The 26,645-nt window shown below is 41.8% G+C and overlaps 1 protein-coding gene across 1 annotated transcript in view; it reads right to left on the bottom strand.

Annotated features, from left to right (window-relative positions):
* Positions 1-6: 6 nt before the first annotated feature.
* The window catches only part of TENM1 (teneurin transmembrane protein 1), a 120,374-nt gene continuing 93,735 nt past the window's right edge, over positions 7-26,645 (bottom strand). The window contains exons 16-23 of the mRNA XM_057365667.1: positions 24,567-25,077; positions 19,419-19,591; positions 16,940-17,175; positions 10,693-10,989; positions 6,236-6,623; positions 4,307-5,527; positions 3,677-3,819; positions 7-2,287 (exon numbers count right to left, since the gene is read on the bottom strand). Of these exons, the coding sequence (XP_057221650.1) occupies positions 1,529-2,287; positions 3,677-3,819; positions 4,307-5,527; positions 6,236-6,623; positions 10,693-10,989; positions 16,940-17,175; positions 19,419-19,591; positions 24,567-25,077 (3,728 nt within the window). The 3' untranslated portion in view covers positions 7-1,528. The remainder of the gene's footprint in view (positions 2,288-3,676; positions 3,820-4,306; positions 5,528-6,235; positions 6,624-10,692; positions 10,990-16,939; positions 17,176-19,418; positions 19,592-24,566; positions 25,078-26,645) is intronic.

Consider the following 26,645-nt stretch of genomic DNA (forward strand, 5'->3'; position numbering starts at 1 on the left):
AGGAAGAAAGATAAAGAATGCACTTTGTTGGCTTCCATAAATATGAGCAGAAATTGTTTCAAGATATTTACTATGTCCATTCTGAAAGAAATGTGCAATAACATCACTGTKACGGATACACAGGCTCTATAACAAATAGACTTGGAGATCCCTCTATAAGTCAGTAAAGGAAAACTGCTTGCCCATACCCCCCTCCCTGTGTGCCCATCCCACCTCCCAATAATCAGGTCTTTTAAAAATGACAAGCTGGAGGAAGGATCACCTACTCTGCGATGAAGGAACTGTGCCAGTAGCGCATGATACCTCGGGAAATAAAAATTTCTGTCCATGCAATATAATGCTTTTCTATGTGCTCTAGATATTGAGCTGAAAAGTGAAGAGTCCCCGAAATGTTCTACGTTTATCAACATATTTACTAYCCACACTTAGGTTCATCAACTCCCGACCCACCAATCTTCTTCAGACTCGAAAAAATGAGTACAACAGGATTATTAACCGGAGATGAAAAGAACGCGATGCCTAAACCCAACAACACTGCAACTTCCAAATCATCTGTGTTAAGACAAGTCCTGGCCCAGTGACTACAGACAGGACCGATCCTGCACGGCCTGATACTGCTCTGTGTGGGCTCCCAGCTGGGCTGTCCCCAAAGCACTGGGTTAAAGCCCAGCCTGGAGCACACATGCCAGGGAACAGCCTCCTGAAGGCCCACCAAGCCTGCTGTGGCCACCCCATCTCTGCCTGAAGCCCGGCCAACGCGGTGCCACCAAGGGGACTGGCAGCTCTGTGTGTGCTGCTGACCCCAGTATATCCCAGTACCGAGGGAATCCCTGGGAGAGAGGCTTGACCTGCACAAGTGGACACAATGTGATGTTCAGCATGGAGTGGCTAAAGGGGTGGCCACCACTGAGCAACGGCCACAGGGGACATCCTTGAACCTACTGAATCCCACCCAGGCTAGAAAATCCCTTAGCTCTTAACTGTGAGGAACATGTGTGGGGTTGGTGAGCAGCTGCGGAGTTCCCATACACAGTCTGGGTTCTGTATGCAATCCCTTGAACTTACGGGAGATCTCACTGGGATCAAAGCCGCCCAGTAAATAYGGGCTGCAGAATCAGGCTCTGTAACCTTTTAATTAACTGGTGAATTATTAAATCAACAACAACAAAAAAGTTGTGTTTCTTTAGGAGAAGGCAGAGCACGTGGCGCTCGCCCCTGCCCCACAGGGCTGTGCGGTGTCACCCCGGGCACCTCGCGCGCAGGTCGCGCCGCTCGGCTCGCAGGACTCTGCTTCTGAAATTTTTGAATACTGCCACACGAGAACTAAAAATTGTCACTGTCATCTCTCAAAGAGTTAAACAAACGATATTAAAATACCATCTTCTGTCACATTTAAAGGCAGTTGGATATGTTTTTTTCCTCTATATTTATATATACAGAGTTCTGATCTAGAAAAACCAATACAATAAACCATTTTACGTTTAAAAACAGGCAGTCTTTGGTGACGCAAAGGCAGAGATTTTCTTTGTTACCTTCTGCCTATTTCACTCTGTCTCATGAAGTGAATATTATTGGCACTGTCAGAAAGTTCGAGATACTGCTCCACAGACAAAACAAAATATCCATCGTAGCCTTGTACCCGCCCAGTGCTTAAAAGCTGCTGTTTCTCTCCATCTGTCCACGCCCGAATTCCTTCTTCSCCCTCCTGCAGCCGCCTCTGCTCCTTAGTCCAGGCCTGAGCCACGGCTCKCTGCCTGGCTATCTCCAGGACGTGGTTCTTCTCCTCCTCCACCGTGGTTCCGTAGCGCACGTTGAAGCAGAGCGCGCCGTGCTGGAGCTGGATGTCGGCAAAGCGTCTAGTCCTGCCGTTGATCACCGACGTCATCTGCGACACCGTCACGTTCACGCCGTTCTCCAGGATGCGGCGCCCGCCYGTGCTGCCGATCAGGGCCAGATCTTCTTCCAAAGAGCCCAGCTTGATGAAGTAATGGGTGTCCCGGCCATCGATGGTGAAGTGCAGGTTCTCCAGATAATGAGCRTTGTTGAGGATGGCAGCGATACGCCGGCTGTCCTCGTTAGCCACCCCGATAATGTCYGCTGTCACTATTCCATCCTTTATAGCGAATTTGATGCCTTTCCCAAAAACTGAAGGAACAGCTGAAAATYGCAGTTGCTTCACTCCCTCAGAACACTTGCCATCACTATACCTGGGTGTCATAGGAAGTTGGTCCAAGGATATAAAGTTTCGAAGTTGCTTTTGAAGCTCACATTGAATGCCAAGGATAGTCTGGAAAAGAARATACCAATCAAGTTTGCAGGCAAGGTACCTTGCAGTTCATTATAGTATCTCACCCTACACATCTGTTAATTGCTTAGAATGGATCTTCAATTTGTTTGTGAAGTATTGTGCACACCTACAGAACCTGCACAGGCTTTTTAATCGCTTACGGTAGTGCTTTCTGTCTCTTGGACTCCTTTATTTCTAGGAAACGTGTTTATAACAAATGATATTTTTCTATTTCTTCTTTTTACTATTCCTCCCCCTTGAAATGTTACTCTAATGGCTGGTCTTTCAGCCCTTAGCAGTTCAGGGAAATGGGAATTCAAAGCCCTTTCATGTGGCTTTGCTTTGTCTATGTGTGTTTAATTACATCTTCTGTAAAACGGCAGTAATGAGTTTTATAGCCCATTCTTTAAGGAAAGCAGGTTGGGAAGGTCTTGAGACACTGGAACAACAGGAAAATATGTCAAATCTGTAGATTTGCTCCCCACAGAGGCTAGAAGAAACTTCACTCCAACCTTCTCATTGTCTTTTAACACTACCCCTACCACTACATCTTTTCTGTGCCTTATAAAATATTAACATCTCAGTGATAATTTCCCCTGCACATGCTCCTACATCTGTCACGAGCTCTGACCCTCCAGCCTTCTGCACTTGGTGGATGGGAATTGTGCTAAATGCTGAGAACATGAATGTGAACTCTCAATGCTTTATGCTTCCCTTTCCTGACTACAACAGACAAAAGGCATCCCTACAAAAACATATTTCTTTGCTAACAGATGTTCATATGCAAAACATGAATGCCCGCTCAGGGTACCGGTGGTTGGTCCTGTTGCAGTCACATTGATTGCTGGACTCTGATAGCTGCTGTCTGGCTCTTCATTAYTGAAAATAAGCCCTGGAGTAAGGCTAAGATTTACAGACCCCCTACAAATCCATAGCAGCATTTCTGTTTCTGCAATAATTATGCAGAGGTACTGACTTGTAAAGCTGTTTATACCCTCAGTGGTTTTGCAGTGCTTGTGGCATCTTTGCTAACGAAGATGAAAATCTGCTGTTCTAGTTTTTTAATTCCCCAAGATTTTCCATGTTTTTTTCTACAGTCACACAAACACTTCTAACCTTTTGYCTATCTTGCTCCTCAAATTTTGATATTTTTCTCTACAGATAGCTGCAAATTTCCTTCACTGTGCTGCTAAAAGCTTCTCCTTAAACCTCTCCTCCACTCTGATGCCAGYACATAATTGACAACATTAAAGTTTCTAGCATTCTTAAACAATATGCCATGCCTGTGATGTTGAAACATAGAGTCCCACTGTTTCCTTGGTATCCAACATTTTATATTAAAACTCTTTAATTTAGTATTAGAAGCAGCTGAAGAGAAMATTTGCCAACCTTTCCAGGATCCCACTCCTGGGTTTTTGTTTGCAGCTGTTGAAGTTCGTATGTTGCCCCCAAAGCTTCTATCTCTGGTTTTGGGAATCCAGGCAGCACGTTGTGCAACTGGAAACCAAACAGCTCTAGCCAACTTCCAATATCTACAAAACAAGAAAAGGATGCTGGCAAAAAGGCACATAAATCCTAGAAAAAGTGAGGGCAGTCTGCAGAAACTTCAGCTATGCAGAAATAATGATTTCACATCAATTTATGTTTCCTGTACTAGCTACAGCATTTATTGTAGCAAAGAAATTATACGGTTACGAAGCATAGTYATACTCAAATCAATAATGTTCTTTCTATCTATTTATAATGGAAAAAATTCAAATTAAGCTGCTTCCATTCTTCCCCTAATTTTAGCACTAAGAAAAGCAACAGAAGCAGCTATTAATTATTTTCTTGGTTACCATAAAGGTTAAAGAAAACAGATCAAGCTCAGTAAGATGCAATCTATTTAAGAAATTACTTCAATAGATTTAAGATTAGAGACTTTTTGTATGCAAAAGATTTCCGTAATGTTGAATCCACACACAGTTCAACAAAAAGTTTTATTTTAACGAGAGACATTTTAATGAGAGACAGGTTTACCTGTTGTATACTTAGCAACATCTTGGATTCTGCCAACTGGGTAATTATTTTCAAACGAGTAGAGATTAAATGGTTGTGGGACYGCATTCAGGTGCTTCCATATATGGTGGTTTGGTGTTGTCCACCGACCAGCAATGACATCATAGTCCCGCTGACCCAGATGAACTAATTTAGTAAGAGAATCATAGAGTCCTCCATGAAAACCAATGATAACCTCAAAATCTGGATTAGTGTCCTGGTAGATCTCTCCATATGGGGTGTACAAAATTTCCTTTATGACTTGGCCTCGACTGCTAAACACTGCTAGAGGTGTCCCAGTGTTATCACAAGCAACATAATACTCTTCTCCACTGCTCAATTCCATTGCAATGAGATGACCTTGCAGATCATAATATAGGGATGTTATTTCTGAGCTGCTGTGATTGTACAAGTGAGTAACTCKTATTGGGTTGGAGAGATCAGCATAAAAGAACTGTAAGTGTTGTCCCAGGCTTGATTTGCTTGCAACTCGTCTTCCAAGACCATCATAACAGTATTGCACAGTCCAGCCGGCCACTTTGTTGTACGCTTTGTTCAGCAAACCATTAGAGTTGTACTCAAAGATCTCATTGCCTCTTTGCCTGAGAAAACCATCTTCGTCCATTTTGTATTGAATTTCCCCCAGCCTGGTAATGCGATCTCTCAGGTCGTATCTCAGCGGGGTGAGGCGCGCGCTGTTCCCRTGGCTCAGCAAGTTGATGTTGCCATTAAGGTCGTAGCTGTAGCGCCACTGGGTTTTATCGTTCACAGACACAGTCTGGAGCTGCCCATCAGCGTCGTATTCATAAAAATACCTCGTTATATTGGCATCCACACCCACACGGATGTCACAGATCACCATGCGACCCATGTTGTCGTACTGGATGGTCATCCAGTAAGCGATGGACTTGAGAATTTCATACTGCACTTCAATCACCTGACCATTGGCACTGAAGATTTTGGTATGCTTCATCACCGTGGTGGTTATAACTTGGTTTAAATCGTAATTAATGACACTGAATTTTCCAAATTGTTCGGTCCTGCCAGAAACATCGACGTAGCGGTACAGATCTATGGGAAGGGGTGTCTCGTTGATCATGGCCTGCATGCTCGTGACACGGAAGTTGTTGTAGCTGTAGTCAAACCTGGCATTTACAAGTCCTTCTTCACTAAACCTGAAGATCTGGCGACCAATAAGMGGGCCTGTCCAAAACAAACAGGGGAAAGAGGAAAAAACAAGAAAAATAATGAATTATGACCAGTTTGCTTACCCTACAGGTCTAGCACAGATATGCCATGACCCCAAATACACCCTTTAGCCTTACTACTCTTTAGCTGTCTCGGAAAATACCATTAACTAAGAAAATGTTAGATTAGTCTCTCACAAACTTTTATCAATGCTTGCTCTACAAATTATTTATATTTTATTAATATGTTTAAATGAGTGCTGTTTTATTCATAATTATGRTTTCTATTTACTTACAAGATAATTCTAAACTAAATTTATTTCACATGGTGATTTCCTTCCTCATATAAACAGYCCTTTTGAATTTATGTAATATTACAATGTAAACAGGGAAACTTGAAAACACAAACAATAAATCAACTTGATTTAGTATTTAGCAAATATCCACACAGTGGAATAAAACCAACAAAACATTCTAAAAGCTATTCCATACCAAGCAATAAAAAGAAAACTGTATTTCAAATGGGACAGCTACATTCACCTATGAACACAGACACAGAGATATACACACATATTTTTCTATTGAAACRTAAAATATAAGAACCTGTAGACATAAAAACAATGGAATTTCATGCTGGGTAAGTGCCGGATCAGGGTATTGTGAATGAGGAACAAGTGTCATGTTTTAAGGAACCAAAAACTTCAGCAGTCACAGTTGGACAAACCTGTTTGCCTGTATCTGATGGTACAGATGAAGCCATCACGCATTAAATGTATTGTTTTAATAACCCCAGAAGATTCCTCGTAGGTGAACGTGACTTGAGTAGTGTCATAGAGGATCTCRGAGAGCCGGGACTGTTTGGTGTACTTGTAGAGGACCCTGCGGCCCGTGCCGGGGTACAGCGTCTGCAGCAGCCGCCCRTCGCGGGCCAGGTCCTGGATGAAGGCAGCACCACTGTCCGGAGGGGTGTAGATGTTGCGGTAGTARCCCACGGACAGCATGGTCTGCAGGGCGTGGCGCACCATGCTGGGCATGGTCACCGACTGCAGCGACTCGGACTGGTCGTACTCGAAGATGTAGCGCCGCTGGCTGTGCAGGAGCAGCATCACCGACTGCAACAGACAGCAAAGCACGGTAAGGGCGCGTGGAGCACGTGGGGATGCAGCCAGTGAGTGCCTGAAGGGTGTGGGAATGCCAAAACAAACACTCGCTCTTACTGTCTGGACAATTCCAAGTGAAGCTTTCAGCTCCAGGAGACCTGGCCAGCAAGGTAGTACAAAACAGGAGGAGAATCTTAATAAGTCTAGAGGTAAGGGCCTCCAAACTGGAAAGCAGATGTGGCTCTCTGTAGCATTTCAGCCTCATGCTGACTTGCTATGTTGCTTTGAAATATTTAGGGCATCCTCTCAGGAAGCAAAAACAAAGGGAATCTCTTCCTCACACACAGGCAGAGCATCTGCACCAGCAGATGTGTCTAGAGGAGCTGGAAAGGGGAAACTGTGCATGTACAAGGTGTTCAGCTTTTATTGGCACTCTGCACAACCCACTCCTCTTCCCGTCTATCTTCTTTTAAATACACATTGCCCCAGAGCTCATAATATCTCCATGCTTACAAATGGATGAAAATAGCCTGCAGATTCTTTGGTGTGACTACTTCTGTTGTTTATTTTTAATGTTTACGAAGAATAGAATTTCTATACACATACTTGGTATTTGCCCTGTGCTGGTAAATTGAGGCTGGTTAATGAATTCTGGTTTGCTTGTCTGGTAGATRAACATGCAAGCACAGCAGACCTTTTCCTACTAATAATTAAAGTTYGGGTTCTGCATGCCTTCTTACCCACCCATGCGCAAAGTCACAGTGGCAGAGCACAAGCTGGCTGGTGAATGGTCACTGCTGAAACCAGGCTAATGAAAACACGGAATGAAAGCATGTGGGGGAATTCTGTAGCATTCCCCCAGCTCTAACAAGTGGCTTGGCCTGAGCACTCAACATTTCTTGCCTTGTCTAGGTTGTGCTGGAGCACCAACACTGTCCAGCTCTCAGCTCACAGCTCAAACCTACCAGGCACACAGGCAAATTTGTCAGGCTTCTGCAGGATTGAGACATCATGCAAAACAAAATCTTACAATGAACACTGTGCCTACCTTCTCATAGAGCATTGGGGAAAGAAATCAGAAAAATAAGACTTTTTTCCCTCTAAGCTCAACAATCTTCTCAGGGAAGAGAACACCGTAAGCTCAGCCTTGCAGTGTGTTAAGTAACGTTGGCACATTGGCCCCGAGCCACTTTTATCTGACAAATAAACCAGCTGCCCATTCAAAGGGCCAGAGACAGGCTCAGCCTYGGCCATCCTGTCCACACCCCCAGCCCCCTGCCTGCCCAAGATGTGTCTCTTCCTGCCCTTGGCAAAAGACATCTGTCACCTGTACAGCAGCCAGAGCGCACCAACATATGCCACTGCAGGTCACCCTCTGCCAACTGGTGACGACACCGAGCTTTTCCTGACTGCTTTACTGCTGCTCCACCAACCATTTCCAACATGAACCGTGTTTATTTTGTTTCCACCTTCAGTCAAGAGTCTCCAGTCTGCAGTAAACCACTGGCTGAACTCTCTCCTAGCCCTGCTGCGACGCCTCTCTCTATATACTGCTCCCGTGCCTGTTTTTAAGCTGTCTGCCATTGACAGAGTATGAATAACAAGATCAGAAACATCCCCAATATAACTTTAGTGCCCCTGTGTGCCATTTTTACAGCACTTTGTGGCTTTTCCACTTTTGTCCAGGATAGTAAAAGRGTAGACAGTATGAGGGCTGCAGACTTAGTATCCTCTCAAGCCTATTAGAGGATACCATAAAGAGAAAAAAAAATTAATTCCCAATTCATCCTAATAATACTACAATGGATTTTTCAACTCTGCACAAATTGGGTTCTAATTGTTTTAAAGGATTTCAGAGGGTAGCTCATAAAACATCCAAGAAGCTGTCATTCTATTTAAAACAACCAGAGCCTGGTCAACCACATAATGATTGATGCCGTATGGTGTATCAAGACAAACAGCCAGTGGCAATTACTGGGAGCTCTGCTGGGAATAGACAAATGCTGAGCATCACCACTAGATGTCATTTCTGCCCAACATACACACACAGCCACTCATCTGTTTTGTCTGCCAGATTTTGGAATCGAGCTTGGAGCATTCAGGAGATTTTATAACAGCATTAACTAACCGAGGGAAGTGACCAAAACAAGCAGAACTGAATCTCATCAGTAAGAATTATTTACAATGCTAATGTTGTTGTGCTTTTTGAAACCTTAATTATTTGAGCTAATTTTGTAAGGGGTAGAGATTTTTGAAGATGTACAATTAACTCATCAACTGCTGAAAATGAAAAATTAAATAACTATAATTGGAAGCAACCTCTATAATTGATTTTTTTTCATGTAAGGAATTATTGGGTCTTACAAGGCTTCACACAACCTTTAGCAATCATTACATAATTAACACAATGAGTTATTGACTTTAATGGAGCCACAAAGCTATATTTCAGTGTCTAATTTTGACAGTGAATTCATCTTTTTTGGCACACAGAACAACAGTCATGAAAGTACATTAAATAGCTGGGAGATTATTGTCCATGATGTWAATGACTTTCCATAATTTTAATGACAAGTTACAGCAATACACAAGCTGCTACTTGAACCAGTAAGATTTTGACACTTCCTTCCACAAGATCAGGATTTAGCCCTTTGTGTAGAATTCCAGAATAAAGCATAAATAAATAACAGCATTAAGTTACATGATTTTAAAGCTCATCGTAAACTAAGAACAGACAAAGTGGTTTGGAAAGATAAGAAGCACACGTCTTTCCAAAATTACAGTCCATTAGGTGCAAAGGAAAAAAATAAAAGATTCCTCCRAAAGGCACATTGCCCAAATATTTGAGAGCTGTACAAAATGCCTGTTTACTTGTAAYTTGCAGAAGAGCATACAGACAAAAAAAGCCCTGACAAATTTATCTGAAGCAAACTTCTGAAGCTCCTGGGGTTTGCCAATCTTGTTAACACATGCAAGAGCCACCCTGCACACAGACAAGGAGGAATCACATTTTTATGCATTCTCCAGTCCCGATCGTTTTTTTTTTTTCACTGGGTTAGGTTTAAGTTTTTTGAGGATCAAGCTTAAATACATTCAAAATAAGTACAGCACAGTTTATCTTAAAAGTACACATTTGGAACTCTTTAATATATAAGTAACTTCAAAGTCACTGGATTTCCTGTGTGTAATACCTCCTATCAACGTTACCTCTCCCGCCCCCCACCCCCCATAGTCTTTTCCTGTGGTTTACAGGTTCAGAGAAAATGTTCTGCTAACTCAGGGTGCATTGGATAGTCCAAGATGCTGCTATTTAAAAAAGTTTGAATATGAGTTCACACTGAGTTCTGAAAGCTTTAAAAGTACAGACTGGCTTTCTGGTTTTGAAAGGCAAGRCCAAACAAAATGTTACTACAGATGAAGATGTTCTTCCTTGGTCTGTACAATACTCATCTGCACATTTTGTGACCATTACTTCTACATATAAATGGAATTTAAAATATTCAGGGAATTTAAATGCAAAGTTGCTACAAAAGCAGAACAACTCATTTCATATTAATGTTTCCCCTCCAAATGGCCCCCATAAATACTGCAGTAAACTTTTYCCACACAGGATCAATCCCTGTTTAAAATGCAGCACTGAATAGGTACAAGCTTGTACTCATGGGCTCCTATGTTTGGCTTAAAAGAACTGTGTTTGTGGGGAGCAAAAAGCTCCCTTTCAGTGACTGTTATCTTTCTGACTGTTATCCAGAGTAGCAATATGGCTTTCTGCAGTTAGGATGTCCTTTGTCCTCTTGAACTTGGACTGAAACCAAAAAGTTGCTTTGACTTACCAATTAAACACACCTGAGGTGCTGATAACTTTCTTCAGACCTAAACCATGTCAGGTTTGAGCAGGTGACATGTAGGTCTAAGCATGTCCAGAGACATTTTTATCTAGTTATGTAATTCAATGTATTTTCTGTTTAAAAAGTCTTAAATACTCTTGCAAGAGGCAGCATTACAAAATAACTCAAAATGTAATATTCATATAAACCCAAGTATTTTTTGTCTTGGTACAAACCCCACTTTAAAAAAAATTTACCTTTTCTAGATATGTGTAACTCCATATTTTACCATCTGCCCACGTTCTGGAAACGATGTTCCCGCTTGGATCATACTCCATCTTCTCAGTCCAGGTTCCTCTTTGGATATAGGTGACTAATCCAGAGTGTGAGTAAGTGATGTTGACCTCGTTGTACTTGCTGATGGGGGACCAAAGGATGGGGCGCCCTGTYTGGTCGTACATAATCCGAAGGGTGAATTTGCGATGATCATCGTAAATCTTTCCCGTTCTGGTCACGTGGTCGAAGTCAATGGACAGCAGATTTCTGTTGTGGGTCTGAACACAAAGGCACAGTAAGATAAGAACATAGAGCATCCTCAGCACACCCAACACAGACATGTCAGTGTCAACCTTCATCAAACCAAGCAATGGTTTAACATTGGGAGTTGGGCCTTATTGAAGACAAGAAAAAAGAAAAAGATTCAGATGAAAAGGAGAAGGAGCAGAAAAAAACCTGTTTCTCACATTCAGTGTTAATATACTTGGAATTACAGGATGTTTCCATGTGCTAAATCCTCACCTTTTCCTCAATTTTTCTTTCTTCTCATCTGTGGATGAACTTCTTGATTCCAGCCAAAGATGTGCAGTTAAACCCACAAATTAAGAAAGATCTCCTATCTCACATCCTCTCTTGAGCTCTGTCAGCACTGACAGGTCAGCTGCTGCTCTGGGACAGCCCTCACCAGGTCACATCCTGCTGCTGCAAAGGGCAGAGCTGTGCTTGCAGCTCCTGCAGACTCTGCTCACTGCTGTCTTTATGATTCCTCACAAACCAGCCCACTCCCAGACTCCTGAAACCCAGCAGCAGCAGTGCCTGGTGCCAGCTGTATTCCTTGTTCCACCTCTCACCACACATGGGATCAGCAACTCGCTGTGTCTGACAGATGGGCAGCAGCCCAATGCTCAGTTTGAAATCAAGTTCAAAACTGAGTCAGATTCATGAAGAAAAGAATCCATTTATCCAGTGCTATCATCATCTGCCTCCTTACATCATTCAGTCACTGGGCAATCTCTATTAACGCCATTTAAATCAGAGATATAATTTAGGGAACCATAAAATATTGTTCATTGACATGTCTTTTTCAGATCAATGCTCAATGTGCTTGTTGCATTAATCTACCACATTTTATCTGATCACCCTATTCCCATGAATAATTTCCTCACAGCTGAGACAATGCCAGTGCAGGTGTCAGCAGAGCGTGGCTCAGTGCGTGCTCCCCWGTGCTGGAGGCACAGCCCCAAACTAAATGGTTAATAAAACCTGCTTAATAATTCAACATGTGATTAGAATGAACGCTCTTTTTGCCTTTCCTCTTTCTGTTTTTAGATACAAAATAATCCGAGAATCTAGAAGAAGCAGGTGTTCTTTCTTCAGCTACCATTTCTGGGGTTTTATATACACACATGACTAACTTTAATAGTGTGCATTTACAATAGCTGTAAAATACCTATATACCCCTGTAGACTGCTGTAACTATTACAATTTATGCTCTTAATGATAGTTAAAGAGTCCAAGTAAAATGTGATGCTCCGTTCAACTACATTTGCTTGTATACAGACCGACGGTTTGAGKTTAATATAATATACTTTTTTGGAAACTTCTTAAGATTTCTGAAAACAAATCGTCTCGGTGTCAAAATGATTGAAAAGCAAGCAGGAGGTATACCCTATGTCATATTCATTTATGTTCTATATACATGTTTAATGTTCGTATTGCTATCACTATCATTGTAGAAAGCAGTTAGAAGAAGAATCTCAAATACAAATTGCTTGCAAATTTCAGAGACTATACAACAAATAAGAATGAAAACTAAACAGAGGCAGAATTAGCAGCGAAGTGGAAAGCAGCAGTAATTGAAAACTCACAGAGTTAAAATAARGTTAAAATACTTCCCTTATATTGCACATTTTATGTCTCATTTGTTTACTTTCTTATATTAAAGTGAAGTTTAACACCCTTCTCAAGGCAAGACAGGATCATAAATGGGTAGGAGGATTCATCTCAATGTTGGTATTGACAAGCTGATTACAAATATCAGTGGCTTCATGGAGATGACGCCTCCAAGACACTTAAACCACAGTAAGTAGCCCCCTGAGAGTGGCTGGAACTTGTGTTCTTTATGAGCCAGGGAAAACTGGTTTCTGAAAGCCATATCAGGTAGRAATATCAGCTAATGAAAACAGGAAGATAATTCAGTGACTTCAATAGTGTTAGAAGTGCATWAAAAAATCAGTTATTCTGCATTTTTAAAATATTTGCTGGCTCGACTTCCATTCGTTTTTTCGGTAGAAATTTTGCTGTGTAAGTATCACATAAATGTGCACTTCTTTTGATTTCATTTCCAAGTATGCMCTGTCCATGATGTGTAAATCAGATTAGATGATTGCATTATTTCCTTGTCTGTGTTTTGATTTGAGCCAATGTAAACTTGTAGATCCTGGCAGAGGACTTGGTCCCATCTTTAGAATTTGCTGTAAGACTGTAAATAAAGGGAGATCATTTGCTAAATGCAATAATGAACATGGCTGTCAAAGYTGTGTCTGCAGGACTTTTGAACCGAGGCCAGCACGTTAATTCCTTTGTTGTTATTAAAAAAAACAACCAAAACARACCAAGCAAAAATAAGTAAGACTGGCCAAGCATTCAATTTTCAMTTTTGTAGATATTCAGTTATAAAACCTGGACTGCATCCAATGCCAAGTTCTTCAAGTTATGCAAAAGTCAGGAGGGAGCGGAGCTGCATTCTAATCAGTGTATTACTATGCATCATGCTCATCAGATTTAACAGCACTCTTTGCTTCGTTTTTAGAAGTCAATTAAAATAGCAGCTCAATTGATAAAAAACAAGTCTTGCTAGATTAAGATTGATGTTAAAATGCCTGATTGTACATAGATTTATTATTAATATAAAATGCATACATTCCCACAGACTGTTTTATATATGTTCAGGAAGCGCTGGGGCAAGCAGTTCTGCAGTTAAAGGAAACCTGTGGTTAATTTCTGTATCCCACATTGATTTAAACCTTGAGATAAAGTTAGATGACTGTTCCAGCATTTCAGTTAACTTACTCACTTCTGCCCTATTTCCAGAGCAGGGAATTCACACCATGCAGAAATCCAGCTTTTAAAAACCCAATGTTTCCAGCATTATTCAGAATGTGCTAACAGTGGCCTCTTTCCAAAACTGGAAATAACACTAATAGAGTGRCGTGCTTTCAAGATGGTTGCTAATTGCTGTTAGAATTAAAAAAGTTAGGACCAGGCAGAGAAGGAAAAGCTTTATTCTCTTTCTTCTCCTCAAGTAGGTCATCCTTTATCTCATCCCCAGCTACCTGCCTTCTAATTTATACCATTTAGCAGTCAAAGCCGTTTGTTTCACTGATGGTATCAGGACTGATTTCTAAGTAACGTCTTTATACCTCATTTCTATGCTTTCTTTTTTTTTTCTTTCTCAGAAGACTCTTCCATTGTGCTGGGTTTTTTTTTTTTCTTCAACTGAGGGCTCCTGCAAGTCTGTTCATTTCCATTGAGAACTGCTCCAATCCCCAGAGCTTTTCTTTACATATATTTTCAAAGTTCAGCRCAGTTCTTTCTGCCCTACATTGCAAGCTTTCTAACACGCTTCCTATTGTGCCAGGCATGGCATATTAAGTGTTTAAAAACTTTAAAAAATATAACTCACTAAAAGTTTTCAGAAGGTCTGTCCAGAATCTCATCCAGCATAAYGGCTTCTAATGATGCTATTTTTTTCCCCAGTGGTACTCAAGGCTCTGTCCACAGTAAGTTCAAAATCCATTTCATTATTTGGTGTACTGTTTCACTTTATAAGACAGTACTTTAGCTCCTGCTGCGCTGCATTTCCTATAATCACCAAGAAAGCAGAGCTATCTCTGGGCAGATTCCTTTGGTGCACTGTTCCAGTTCCTTCCRTCTCCACTGACTCTCCATTCCACCAGCACACCATGGAAGCATCTCAGTGCTAAAGAAGAACTCCAGGATCCAAATATTCCTGCCATTCTCCAAAGTCCTCCTTCATGGCGTTAACAGCCTCAGCAATCCATCAGTCCCTTTCTCTTGTGCCYATTTACATGGTGTCTCCTTTGTGCACAATACAATTGGACTTGATGATCTTAGAGGTCTTTTCAAACAGATTCTATGATTCTAAYGTTTCTCTCCTCCTTTCTGCTCTAAAATCCTCATTTCATGTGCTATCCCACCAGGCTCCCCCAGCCTTGCCCTGACAGCTGTCAGACAGTCCTAGGAGTACAGCCAGGGGAGTCAGTACAGTCAGGACTGCAGCACAGGCTCCTTCTGAGCAGGCAGGGACAATTCATAAGCCCTCTTGATCTTGCACAGGTATAAAAGACACAGCTTACAGAAATAAAAAAGCAATGTTCAAGAGCTGTGCTGCTAGTGCATACTTTTGGAAGGACAAAAAGTAAAAGGCATCAGCACACCGAAATTATTCTTATGCTTGTCCTTCWCCTTCCATCTTCTCACTGGATGAAGGTGAAGGGGGAGGAGGAGGAATACAAGAGTGGTTTTGTGCACCAAGAGCCTTTTCCAGAGGTAGGTCAATCAGTTGGCCTCTGGATACCTTCAGTGTTGTATTATTTCAATGAACATCTTATGCCTCCAGCCAAAATCCATTTAATCCCGACCAATTTGTGAATTTCCTCTCTTTTTGTTTTTGCCAGGCAGTGTTAAGGACCACACAAAAACAAATGAAAATGAGCTAAATGAAACTGCAATCAATTTTAACAATAGAAAATACAAACTGCATAATGGGGAAACTCTGCAAGATGAAGTAGTTGTATTAAATACAATCKTGATGAACAACTGGTCCCTGGCGATGTAAGCAGAATAGATGACTGACTAYATCCTTTCTGTTTAAGATCTTACTACAAAAGTTTCTTTTAGAAAAATGTGCCATTCTGATCTTTAAACACAAAGGCACACAGAAAGCTTCTCAGCAGGCAACATGAGCCAAGGAAGCCAGAGTTTGGATGCTGCCACCCTAATGTGTTTGTCACGGTGATAAGTTCAGCTGCCTCCCTAGACAGGGCTGTGAGGCCTCACATTAAATTAGAGAGGAAGCAGGCAGAAGGTGGGCATGAAGARCTAAAACAAGCTTTTCTCTGCTTGCAAGGTCCTAAAAAGTAACTGTGARTGTCAAATCTGAACAATGCCCTTTCAAACACATGTTTCACATACAGTGCCCAGTCTGGCCAGATCTTCCAACTCTTGCATTTTTGATTGAGCAGTTGAAAAGCAAACAGATGGTACACTAAAAAAAAATCTATAGTATGTCATAATCAAAATGAGATTTGATTTTGGTGGTTTTAACAATTCAGAGATTTTTATAACCATCTCTATATTTTCAGAGCTAACAGGYGTACCTTCAAATATAATTCCCATCCAGAAAGGCTGTAGTAAATAACACAATACTTTTAAGGCAAAAATTCCCAGTTATGCTGCTGGTACAGGCATTTTAAGTGGTATTCATGTGAAAACCAGAACTGATTTAATAAAAAACCTGTTTAGCAAAGTAGCAATCTCTTTGAGCCATGGTGTTATGTAATTAAATGCTAAATGTTGACCATCTGTCATTGTATTCACAGGTAAAAATAAACCAAGGATGCAATGTTAAAACAAATCTTTCTTGGAGCCGTGATGTAATTCAGCCACAGGGAGCTGAGAGGGTTTGAGAGCAGTGGCAAAGGGCAGAATTAATACATGGCCTGTCTGGATACACAGGGAGGCTCTGCATCACTCTGACTGGCAGGAAAGGCACAGGCCAGGACACCCAAAATGTGTCCTGAAAGATCCTCTGCTCTGGGAAGCAGCTGGCACCCCTCAGATCCCCCAGTAGAAAGAGGGATGACAGATCTGAGAGAGGCAAAATGTGSCTCCAACTTTGCTGCTGTGCCAGAGTAACTACTCACTGCCCTTTGCTCACAGCTTCTTCCAAAGCCATAATTAAGTTCTTAGTTGAAAAAGAAGAGGAAGAAAAAAAGTAATTATGTCTTGAGGTCGAGTCATACAATCAAAATCAAACAGAGATCAAACATCCCTGAGACTGTTGGAGGAGTTTGGTTTTGAAATTCATGGCTGGGGCCCACCATTGATACAAAATTTTCATTCTTACAAAGTATAACATTTCAACACGATTTTAGTTCAATAATTTCAAAGGGAACACTGCACTTACACAAGAGGAAGCCTTACCCTCAGCCTTCTCTCAAACGTAGAGATATTGCCTTTGGTCTGCTCCCTCCTTTGCCTCCATTCAATGAGATTTGAGTTATGCTCTCCAGGAAGGGAGATATTGCACTTCCCTAAGGTGGGGCTGACAACCCCTGCCAGAATGTGAGGTTCTGTGTTTAGTGTGATTTCCATTCCACTGGCAAAGGTGACTCGCAGAGACCCGTCTGGGCTGACCCGGTAGATGTTCTGTGTGTTATCTGTCAAAAAACAACAAAAATCAGGGAACAGAGAGAAGTTCAGATCTCCAGGTTTACAAACCAAAGGTCAGGCACAACAGGGCTGAGTTTTGTAACCCAGGGAGGTTACAGACAGCTGAACACCAACTGCWGTGTGAGTTTTGCAAGCTGTAACCTCCAGGCCTCCCCAAGTCTCAAGAGCTTTTTATTACATTTGGCCTGATGACTTCCATTGTGAAGATTTCCTGCAGCRGGAATGAAGAACTTTTGCTTTCAGCTTGAAAATATGCAAACCCATAGGCTGAGTATTGACCACTGACATTGTGATGATTTTCGCATACTGCAGCTCCTAGCAGTACTACTTGAACAACTGCAAGAGTATCTGAGGTCAAGCATGAAAGCTGTTTTCCAAATATCTAGGATGACAGCCAGTCTCCCATTCTGTCCCTTTTCCCTGTGTCACTGTACAAAAATCTTGTCCTTTCCCCCATTAGCAGCAGGACCCTGGGCTTGAGGCACAGCCTTGATCAGCCCAAGGCTGGAGCAACAGAGCCAYTGGGAAGTGCTGTTGGCAGAAAAATGAATGGCTCAGCAGTGGTGGCACAGGGAGTGGCTCCAGAGGCTCAGGACTGTGCCACACAGTGCTGCTGAGGGGCTCCTTCTCTCCCCAAAACCACCAMAAGTATGTGGAGGGTCCAGAGCAGGTCTCCAGAGAGGATACAAAGGCAACAGACACTGGAGCTGCTTTCCCTTGGCTGGCACTGTAATTCCTCTGCAGGCAGAGCTGTGCCACRTTGCCTGGCACTGCCCAGGCTGCCCTAGGGAGGTACCTGAGCTCAGCTGCCAGGGGCAACTCCAATGTGAGCCTCAGAGTTTAGTGCTAGTGCACAAAAGTCTCACCTTACAGCAAGACTGAACTCACTGTAGACAGGGAATAGCCAAAATATCCTTTTTTTTTTTTAAAGCTGGTCCATACAGAAGTAACTGGTCCAGCTCTTGAGGTGTGAATACATGGAAAATAGCAGGGTATGCCAGAAAGTAAGGATAASTGGATGTAAGGACACCACACCTGACTGGCTGTTCACAGGGTGCATCGTGCTAGTTTTGCAGAAATATGTAAATATGCAAATCATATGAATTTATAAATATGACACATATAATAGTAACTAGAGCTGTTTGTTTCTGGCACTGCCCGTCATGTGCAAGCACTTTCCTGAGACAGACTTTGATAATATACCAACTTTGAAGAGTTTCAGATTTAAGGACAGACAGATCAGGCAGCAGAYGATGCAGAGAGCAGATGGAGTCACTTGGACAAAGCCTAAGAGGTGAAACAACAATATAATTATTTCTATTTATGCAGTGCTGTCTCTACCACATAACAGTGAAGAGGAATGAGTGGGTATCTTGTGAGGTCAATTCTTGCTAGTTTTTTCTTATAGATCAAAAATTGAGAGAAAGAAAAGTTCTGTGATGTGCCTAGTTACAAAGCTTTTCTATAGCAGACCTGGAAAGAAATCAGAGAGCTATTTCCCAGCACCTGCTCCCTCAAAGCCTGAGCAATTCATTGACAACAAAAAAACCTAACAAGGACAAAAGCCCCCAGATCGATTAAATGATATAAACCCAGAACTCTGGTGATGAATCTGCAAAATCTGGATGAGGACACTGGGCCACTTCCATTAGGTAGGAAGCAATTTTTTTTTCACGAGAAATGGTATTACCAGGGAAATACTGTGGTGTCTACAGGGGTTGAGTCAAAATCTAATCCCCAAGGCAGCCTCTAGCAGAGGTGGGTCACGTTTTTCCCGTTCCTACAAGCGCTGTCACCAGGACACAGAACTACCAGGAAGAATACACAATATTGGCCAAACAAGGCATTTCAGTGCTAAAATGTCAGTGGAACCTGTCCTTCTTCTGGGAAGCATTTCTTAGAGTAACAAAGCTTAGTGTGTTATAGGTTAGTCCAAGCCCTCCMAATACTGAAGGAGAAATTAACATGTGAAGCCTGCAGACATCAGAGATTTCAATAACCAGATTCTACCCATGGAATTCTTGTAGGAGGAGAAGAATTCACTTGTGGCTTGTTTCTAATTGGTAGCCCAGGAGAATTGTAATTATATCTATCTGTTTGTGCTGAAAGCAAGGAAAAACAAATGAACTAATTCTAATGTCTTCTTTTTGGCCAGCAGTTAAGAATGCACTTAYGTCTAGGGTTTGAAACACAATTATTAGGGAAGAAATAAAAGAAATGCTTTGATTACCTTGTTTTAAAGTATATATTGTAGAGGTAGCTGAGAAGTTTGTGGCTGTGATCACATTCTCCCTGTTTGAAGTATCAAGTTCCACTCGTGTCAGTTTTTCAACGTCACTGTGGAAGCTGCTGACTTCCCCAGTTGGGAAGGTTGCATTGGTGAGATGGCCATCGGAGTCATACCTGAAACATGATGTTAAAGAGCCATGAAAATACACCACTATCGTCATGCAGTTACTCCTAAAAGCAGTAAAAAGAGTGAAAAAAAGTAGGAAGCATTGTGAAGACTGTGTAGTAAGTAAAAAGGTAAGAATTGGTCCATTTACTCACTCAAAACGCATTCAGTACATAATCTGAATTCCTGCTTGGRGTCTTTTTCAGTGTCCCTGGATCAAATACTGCGAGATGCCACCTACACCACCCAGCTCTGCCAAAGGTTTCTGTGCTGCTCAGGCTGGCTGGGGCTTCCCCCAGCGGGCTGTGATGCAGGAACAAAGCCACTGGAGGTCACTCAGTGTTCAGGCATCCAACTCACCCCTAAAGCAGCGTTTTCGTACCCGTAAGATTAAATAAAACCAATTCTTACCTTCTGCAACACTTAAAGGCTGCCTTTTGTCACCGATGTGTGAAGTACATAATATGAGTGGTGAATGTGAAAGGGGGACCTAAAGTGTAACAATAGTGATAAAATTAGATTGAAATCTGCAGGAATGAAGTTGCCTCCATGGGTTTTACTCTTGTGTTTCRTTCCCCATGGGGCTACTTAAATCAGCAGGAACTTCAAACCAGAATCTAGAGCACCACATTTCAGTTCACCTCGGCTTCATCAGCGCTAAAGAAATTCTTGTAGTTCAAGGTACTTGATTGTGAATCAGGCCATGTTACCAAAAAGTCAATAATTAATTCCAGAGCTCTGGAGCAGTGTTTCTAACAGGTCTTTTCAATTCTACAATATATTTCTTCTTTCTGATGGTTCACACAGAAACCAGCACTAAACATTGCTTGGTGCTTGATATTTTTTCCTAATARTGCCTCACATCTTAAAAACCTTATTGATGCTGACATGTTTTTATTCACCTAAGAYAACTCACTGATACTGCAGAATATTTGCATGAGCAAAACCAACTCATGTTCATAAAACAGAAACTTATTTGTGCAGGTAGGAAGGCATAATTAAGTTTTCATGTTTTATTAACTGCATCCTCTCACAGACAAAACAAATCCTCAGCGGGTGTATCAGCTGCCAGAGGCTGCACTGCCCCCAATTCAACTCTTCCAATTCACATCAGCAGATGATCTGGCTATGTCCTTCCCTTTAAAGTGCTGGCATCATATCCTTAGGATCTTTATTTGCCCCTAATTAGTCAGGCAAAATCTATATGTCACTGGCAAAAAATTGGGATTTTTTTTCTCTTCCCTCCAATACAAAAAAACAGAGCAGCTGCTMTTTTCCATTGAAACACTGCAGAATGAACTAGTGACCATCTTGTGKTTTTTTGACATGTAAGTTAAAATTAAGCAATGTTAAATTCAAAATAATCTCTCTCCTTTTCACCTCTTACTGCCCTCATGTGACTTATTTACATTCTCCCCTCATGCCGGTTCTGTGCAAGTTGACTGGGTGCCACAGGCAGCGATTAAAATTGACTCAGATCACTACTTTTCATCATTAAAAAACTCCAYGAGCACCAGGCAGTTATATTTCATTTACTGCTTGATCAAACAGATATCACAGCTCGGTAGGTTATTTGGATTTGCTACTGTAGCATAGAAAAATCCCCCMAAACTGCATTTTTAAGGTGCAAATACAGCTGGTTTATTGCAATGTACTTGTGCCYAAGACATGGGATCCATCTTCACTAAGGATCCAGTTTTGCTGCTGCTGGTGCTGCTGCTGAGACACAAATGGGATAAAGTGTTCCTGGCTGGCTGGGCAGAGGTGCTGACTCACAATGAGACCCCAGCACGTGCCAGGGGCCTCTCGCTCRTGCAGATGGTCCCACTGACTTCAAGGAGGACATGCACAAGTGTCTCAGTATTGATTCCACAGCACGATCATCTAAAGGGCTTTTTTTTTCCCTTCCAGATTGCTCCAAGAAACCCAACCCTCTGAGGACAGGTTCTGTCACCTTCCACATGATGGATAGCAGCACACTGGGACTCAGCTCCTGCAGAGCMATGTCCTACCCATACTAATAGGGGTGGAATCATGACATATTTCTTAATGTTAATTTGGGGCTCAGTTATGCCACTGTTAATCATGTCAGTGACCATTTAATCATGCAAATAATTGCATTGATTTCAGTACTCACATGAGGAAGTGCTCACCAGTATTTGAAATGCACACATGGGGATATTGCTTCACAATCCATTTGCATTTCTATGTGTAGCACAGTTAAGAGTTATATCATTTCAAAGGGAAAGAGGTCTAATTAATTTTTTCAGAGAGAGTTGTTTCTTGCAGGTGTTTTCTTGTCCTTGATTTAATAGAGGACCAGTGCTTCCCCTACCCTTTTACAGCTTTAATGACACAATATTAAAAGAAATCTAGATGACTTAAAATTGTACATTAGCTATAATTGTATGCAAGAGCTCTTTCRGCACTTCAATTCCATCAGATTAGAGTAGATGGATGACAAGTACTTTTGTAGGTGGTTTTCTACCTCTTAATAATTTCCCTCTGTGAGTGAATCTGACACATAGGTAGATGTTCTGAACAGGTCATTATCTTTGCTCATATTCCCAAGTATGTGTGATACGTGTTGTAAAACAAACTCATCCCTATTTCAGCTTCACAGTGCCATGRGTTGAACTTTTGGATGTGAATGCAAATCTAGCTGAAGCAGAGAAGATGATTTCATGCAATTTGGAAGTTGCTCTTCGTTCCAATGCTACATTCGCATAGCAATTCACATATATAAGTAAACCCTTCAAAAAATTCTAATTTTCACACTGAAATTGGCTGTCATACAGAATGTGACCTGCCTGGAAAACAATATCTGGTTAAGGGMTAACTAAGGCCACCACAGCCCATGACCTTTCTTGGCAGCAGGTGAGCAGCATCTCCTGAAAGCACAACTACTCAGCACAGTGCTAATTACAGCTCACTGCCCCTCTGACTGCAGCAGATCCGCTGACATTCTGGGATTCTGGCATTGAGGAATTTGTAATGTATCATGAAAATGGCTTAAGATATTGGACTGAACTTAAATATAAATGACATGACTTTATTGAATTGACATGATTTAATTTTGTTGCTGTTTTTGCAAGGCTGAGGTTGTAATTCTGTTAATTTTCCCTGATGTAGGCTGGCAGGAGTGTGTGTCATGCAAAGCCTGGACAACCCGAAGCATCAGTGAGGAGAGCATTACCCAGTAGTTAAAGCTGGGAAAGTATGTMAAACTGTTTAATTTAGTAAAATTTCTTTGTGCTCCTACATCATATCAATCCCCCACAGGCACAGCTATTTCTTCATGAAGAAATCTATACTGCATACCATGAAAGGCACATATAAGCAGGCAAAGTCCTTTAAAAGTTCTTTCAACATTTGAGCTATAGTTTAAAAAGAGGAACAAGCAATAGCTGTGTGAAATGGTTGATGCTCAATGTCAGTGGGACAGAGTCAGAATGCCAGGACTGAAAGGCACATGACTAAAAATAATCTGCTCTCACATGCTCTAACAATCAAGGCCCTGCAACAAGGCCTGGTGTTCAGCATTTTAATAGACATGACTTGGAGCTACTGTAAAGGCTCTTTGRAAGTGCCATTGGTCTGTGGCCTGGACTGACACCATCATCAAGTGGGGATATAAATGGGTCACTCTCAGCACTGAAATTATTGAAAAGAAGCATACATACATCCACGGTCAGTTCTGTTTATAAAAGGTGACTCTGATCAGTGTTTGAACAGCACCAGGATAACAGCAAGCTTTATGTTGTTTCAAGAGAGTTTAAATTTTCATCAATAGATGTTTGATAATGATAATGGAACCAGGAAAGTCCTCTATGGTTTTGTTTTCCMACACATTGTAAAAAAGGCCCTCTCTAATGGCTTATACTTATGSCCACCTTTTTAATTTAGTCTTTGGCAGAATAATAGAGAAAAGGATGAAGWAACATCCTGTTGAATAAAAAAGCCACATACTAGGCAGCAGTTTTCTCTTTTATCCCACTTTCATTTGAAGAAATTATAATTCTAAAAAATRTAATGACAGGGACTCAACTACCTCTCCAGGTGACTCAGGCAGTAACTCATTTCTTATCAATTTGTTTTTTGTTCCTATCTCACCTTTCCATTTTAGTTTTTGACCATGAACTCCTATGCTCCATAGAAAACAGGTGCTATTATCATCTTTAAAGGCTCTGAACTGGGACTGCAATGTTAACATGATTTCCATCCAATGCTTGTTGCATCCTCAAACAGGGATTAAGACAATTAATTATAAATAATGAGAAATCCTGACACATCACACCTCTTTATAAATCAAAAATGAACTTGAGTTGTTCTCTCTCTGGGACCAGACTGGTATGCTCTGAGTCCATCTTTAACTGTCTTGTCTGCATTTTAGAAGTCCTGTCAGTGGTCTTGCTTATGAAGCCTTTCCTACCCCCCTTATATACAGCCTTTTGCTATTACCTATCCTTTTGCTATTATTATATTTCTTCCTCCCTGCTGATAGAGACAAGCTCACTCTTGTATTTGAATATTCCTTCCACTGAGAGTCTAAATTTCCTTTGCAACRCTCCCTTCTCTGATGAGTATGCTAATTTTCACCTTTTTGCCTTCCTCAGGAATTTTGCAAATTCATATAACAACTTGCCTTTACCTCTTTAGTTAAAAAAAAACCAAACAAAAAAACAAACTCRTATTTTCATTTAGAGAAACAGATCCACAACGAGAAAGTGCAAATGAAATATAATTTCAGGCAGTTTCTGCYGTACCTAATGGGCAGAGCTTTTACATATGACAGGTTTAGGTGCCTAAGAAATGGTAGTGTTTAATTTGAAAAGCTTATGCAACAGCACCACTTGCCCTGTCTCACACGGTGTTAGTGGCAAGGTAGAAATGTCTAAAAAACAACTAGAATTGTCTAAAAAAGGTTCAGTGTTCATTTAAAATAGAGCCCCTTGCACCAAACATTTAATGTTGTGGACTTACTCATACACAGTCGTCCATCCGTTCTCATCRCTCTTGGTGGCTAAGAGCCCCGTGTTTCCAGGATATGTCATCAGGGCCAGGTTGTAGCCCTGGGCATAGACCCTTTTGAGAACACCATTGCTGCTGATGGTGAGCCAGTAGACCTGGCCCCCGGGCACCACGAGCCACAGGGGCAGCCCGCTGGTGTCCCTGCGGATGTGCACCGAGTTGCCGTTGCTGCTGGTGATGGTGCCCACGTCCCCCTCCCCGCTGTAGGAGAAGTTGTAGATGTAGTCSCGGGTGATGAGGTTGAGCGTGTGCAGGTGGGTGCCGTTGATGGTGAACTGGTAGAGCTCCTGGTCGGCGGGCGAGGCGATCTCGTACAGGTTGGCGTCGCTGAGCTGGGCGCGGTTGCGGCTCACGGCGCGGATGCGCACGTTGCCCAGGTCTGCCACGTACAGAGTGTCGTCGGGAGACACTGCCAGAGAGGAAGGGGCTTTCAGCTTTGCATCCTTGGCGTATCCACCRTCACCTGCGGGAGAAATGGTAATTTTAGCAATCTCTAATGTCCTTGTTTAAGCTCATCCCCTAAGCCTGATACACTGCTTCTCCTCAGTATCATTTACAGGTCAATAAAACAATATCCTCTTCCAACTAATTAAATCCCTATTATCTAAGGTTGGTGCAATTCTAAATGAGTCTCGGTGAAGACAAACARGAATATAAATTATCTAATTCGCAGCATTTTTGCTGAGTCTCAAACCCTGCTGTTCAGGAAAGCTGTAATGCGAAATTGTGAAAGAAAAAACCACGATACCTGAAGTATCATTCCCTAGTTACTGTCTGCTGGCATGTAGTTAAAGTAGAATTGTGTTGTAAATAAAACAAAAAGAAAATAAAATCCAATAATTCAGCTAAAATGACAACAAAGGAAAGATTGGTTTATATTTATTAAAAACTCAACACTATAGGAAAACAAAATAAGAACAGTAGCCAAAAAMGTGCCTTGAGAAACAATCCCTTTCAATATCTCTTGACAATTTACTTGGTTTGTGTCATTTAAGGTTTCAGGAGGCTTTTTGCATTATCATGGGCTGTGTGTGTCTATCAAAATGAATTTACATGAGCAGGATTTTCTGTAACTAGCAAGAAAGCATATTAAACCTCACTCTTAGGGAAAAMCACATTACTGTGGGTATTGCTCTCCTTCTCCTGACTGGGACATGAAATTGCTGGAGTTCTGAGCATATCCCACGCTTCCTTGGAAAGGGACAAATTAGTGCATCTTTCTGCCAAGCTGACCCTGCCTTTCACCAAACCAGGCTGGCACAATCATTAGATTTGCCACAGTTTTTAATTTTTCAGCACTGTGAGTAGTTTTCCTCAATAAGAACCCTGACCAGGATTCTGTTCCTCACYGTCTCCTGCAGCCACCACTAAAGCTGGCAGCACTTGGCAATGCACAGGAGGCTTTGCTGATCATTACAGTGCTGGGTCAGCAAACCACCTTCTTTGGAAGACCATTTGCATTTTTTCCTCTCTGTTCTTGACATACTTAATGCTTTCTTGTCAGTAATTAACCTTTTACTTGAAATGAGAGGCTTAAGAATTATGATGACATTATTATGKAGCTGAACATGGCGGCTCTTAGAGATGACAAGATGGCAACATACTGCACCCCTCTGTGTGGGAACACTTTGTCCCATCCTGAAAGCTGTTTTTATGAAATAAAGGAGCCACACTTTGTTTTGGTGCATGCAGGGGAAAGAGGCTGTGCTGCTGAGAATGTCAGGCCTGGCACTGGCTGGTCCAGCTTCAAACACACAAAGAAGAAGTTATGCACATGATGTGTTTGCACCATTTTGCTGCTGGTGCAGCGTGACACAAGTGATGAGAAGGCGTAAGCTGGTGTTGCAGTTGGTGTGAAACCCCTTGGTACTCTTCCTGCTGAGAAGGACTGCCTGATGCAGTGGCATTAAGGTACAGTCTGGTACCATCTTCAACAGGGGCAAACTCAGCTGACACAGCAAGACAGGCTTGGAACTCATTCTGAGCAGTGTGTAATCTCGTCATCAAAAGAGGAAATACTAGGAACATCCT

The sequence above is a fragment of the Malurus melanocephalus genome, unplaced genomic scaffold (assembly GCF_030028575.1).
Source record: "Malurus melanocephalus ecotype Western Australia unplaced genomic scaffold, MMel_1.1 scaffold_56, whole genome shotgun sequence".
Taxonomy (NCBI): Eukaryota; Metazoa; Chordata; class Aves; order Passeriformes; family Maluridae; genus Malurus; species Malurus melanocephalus.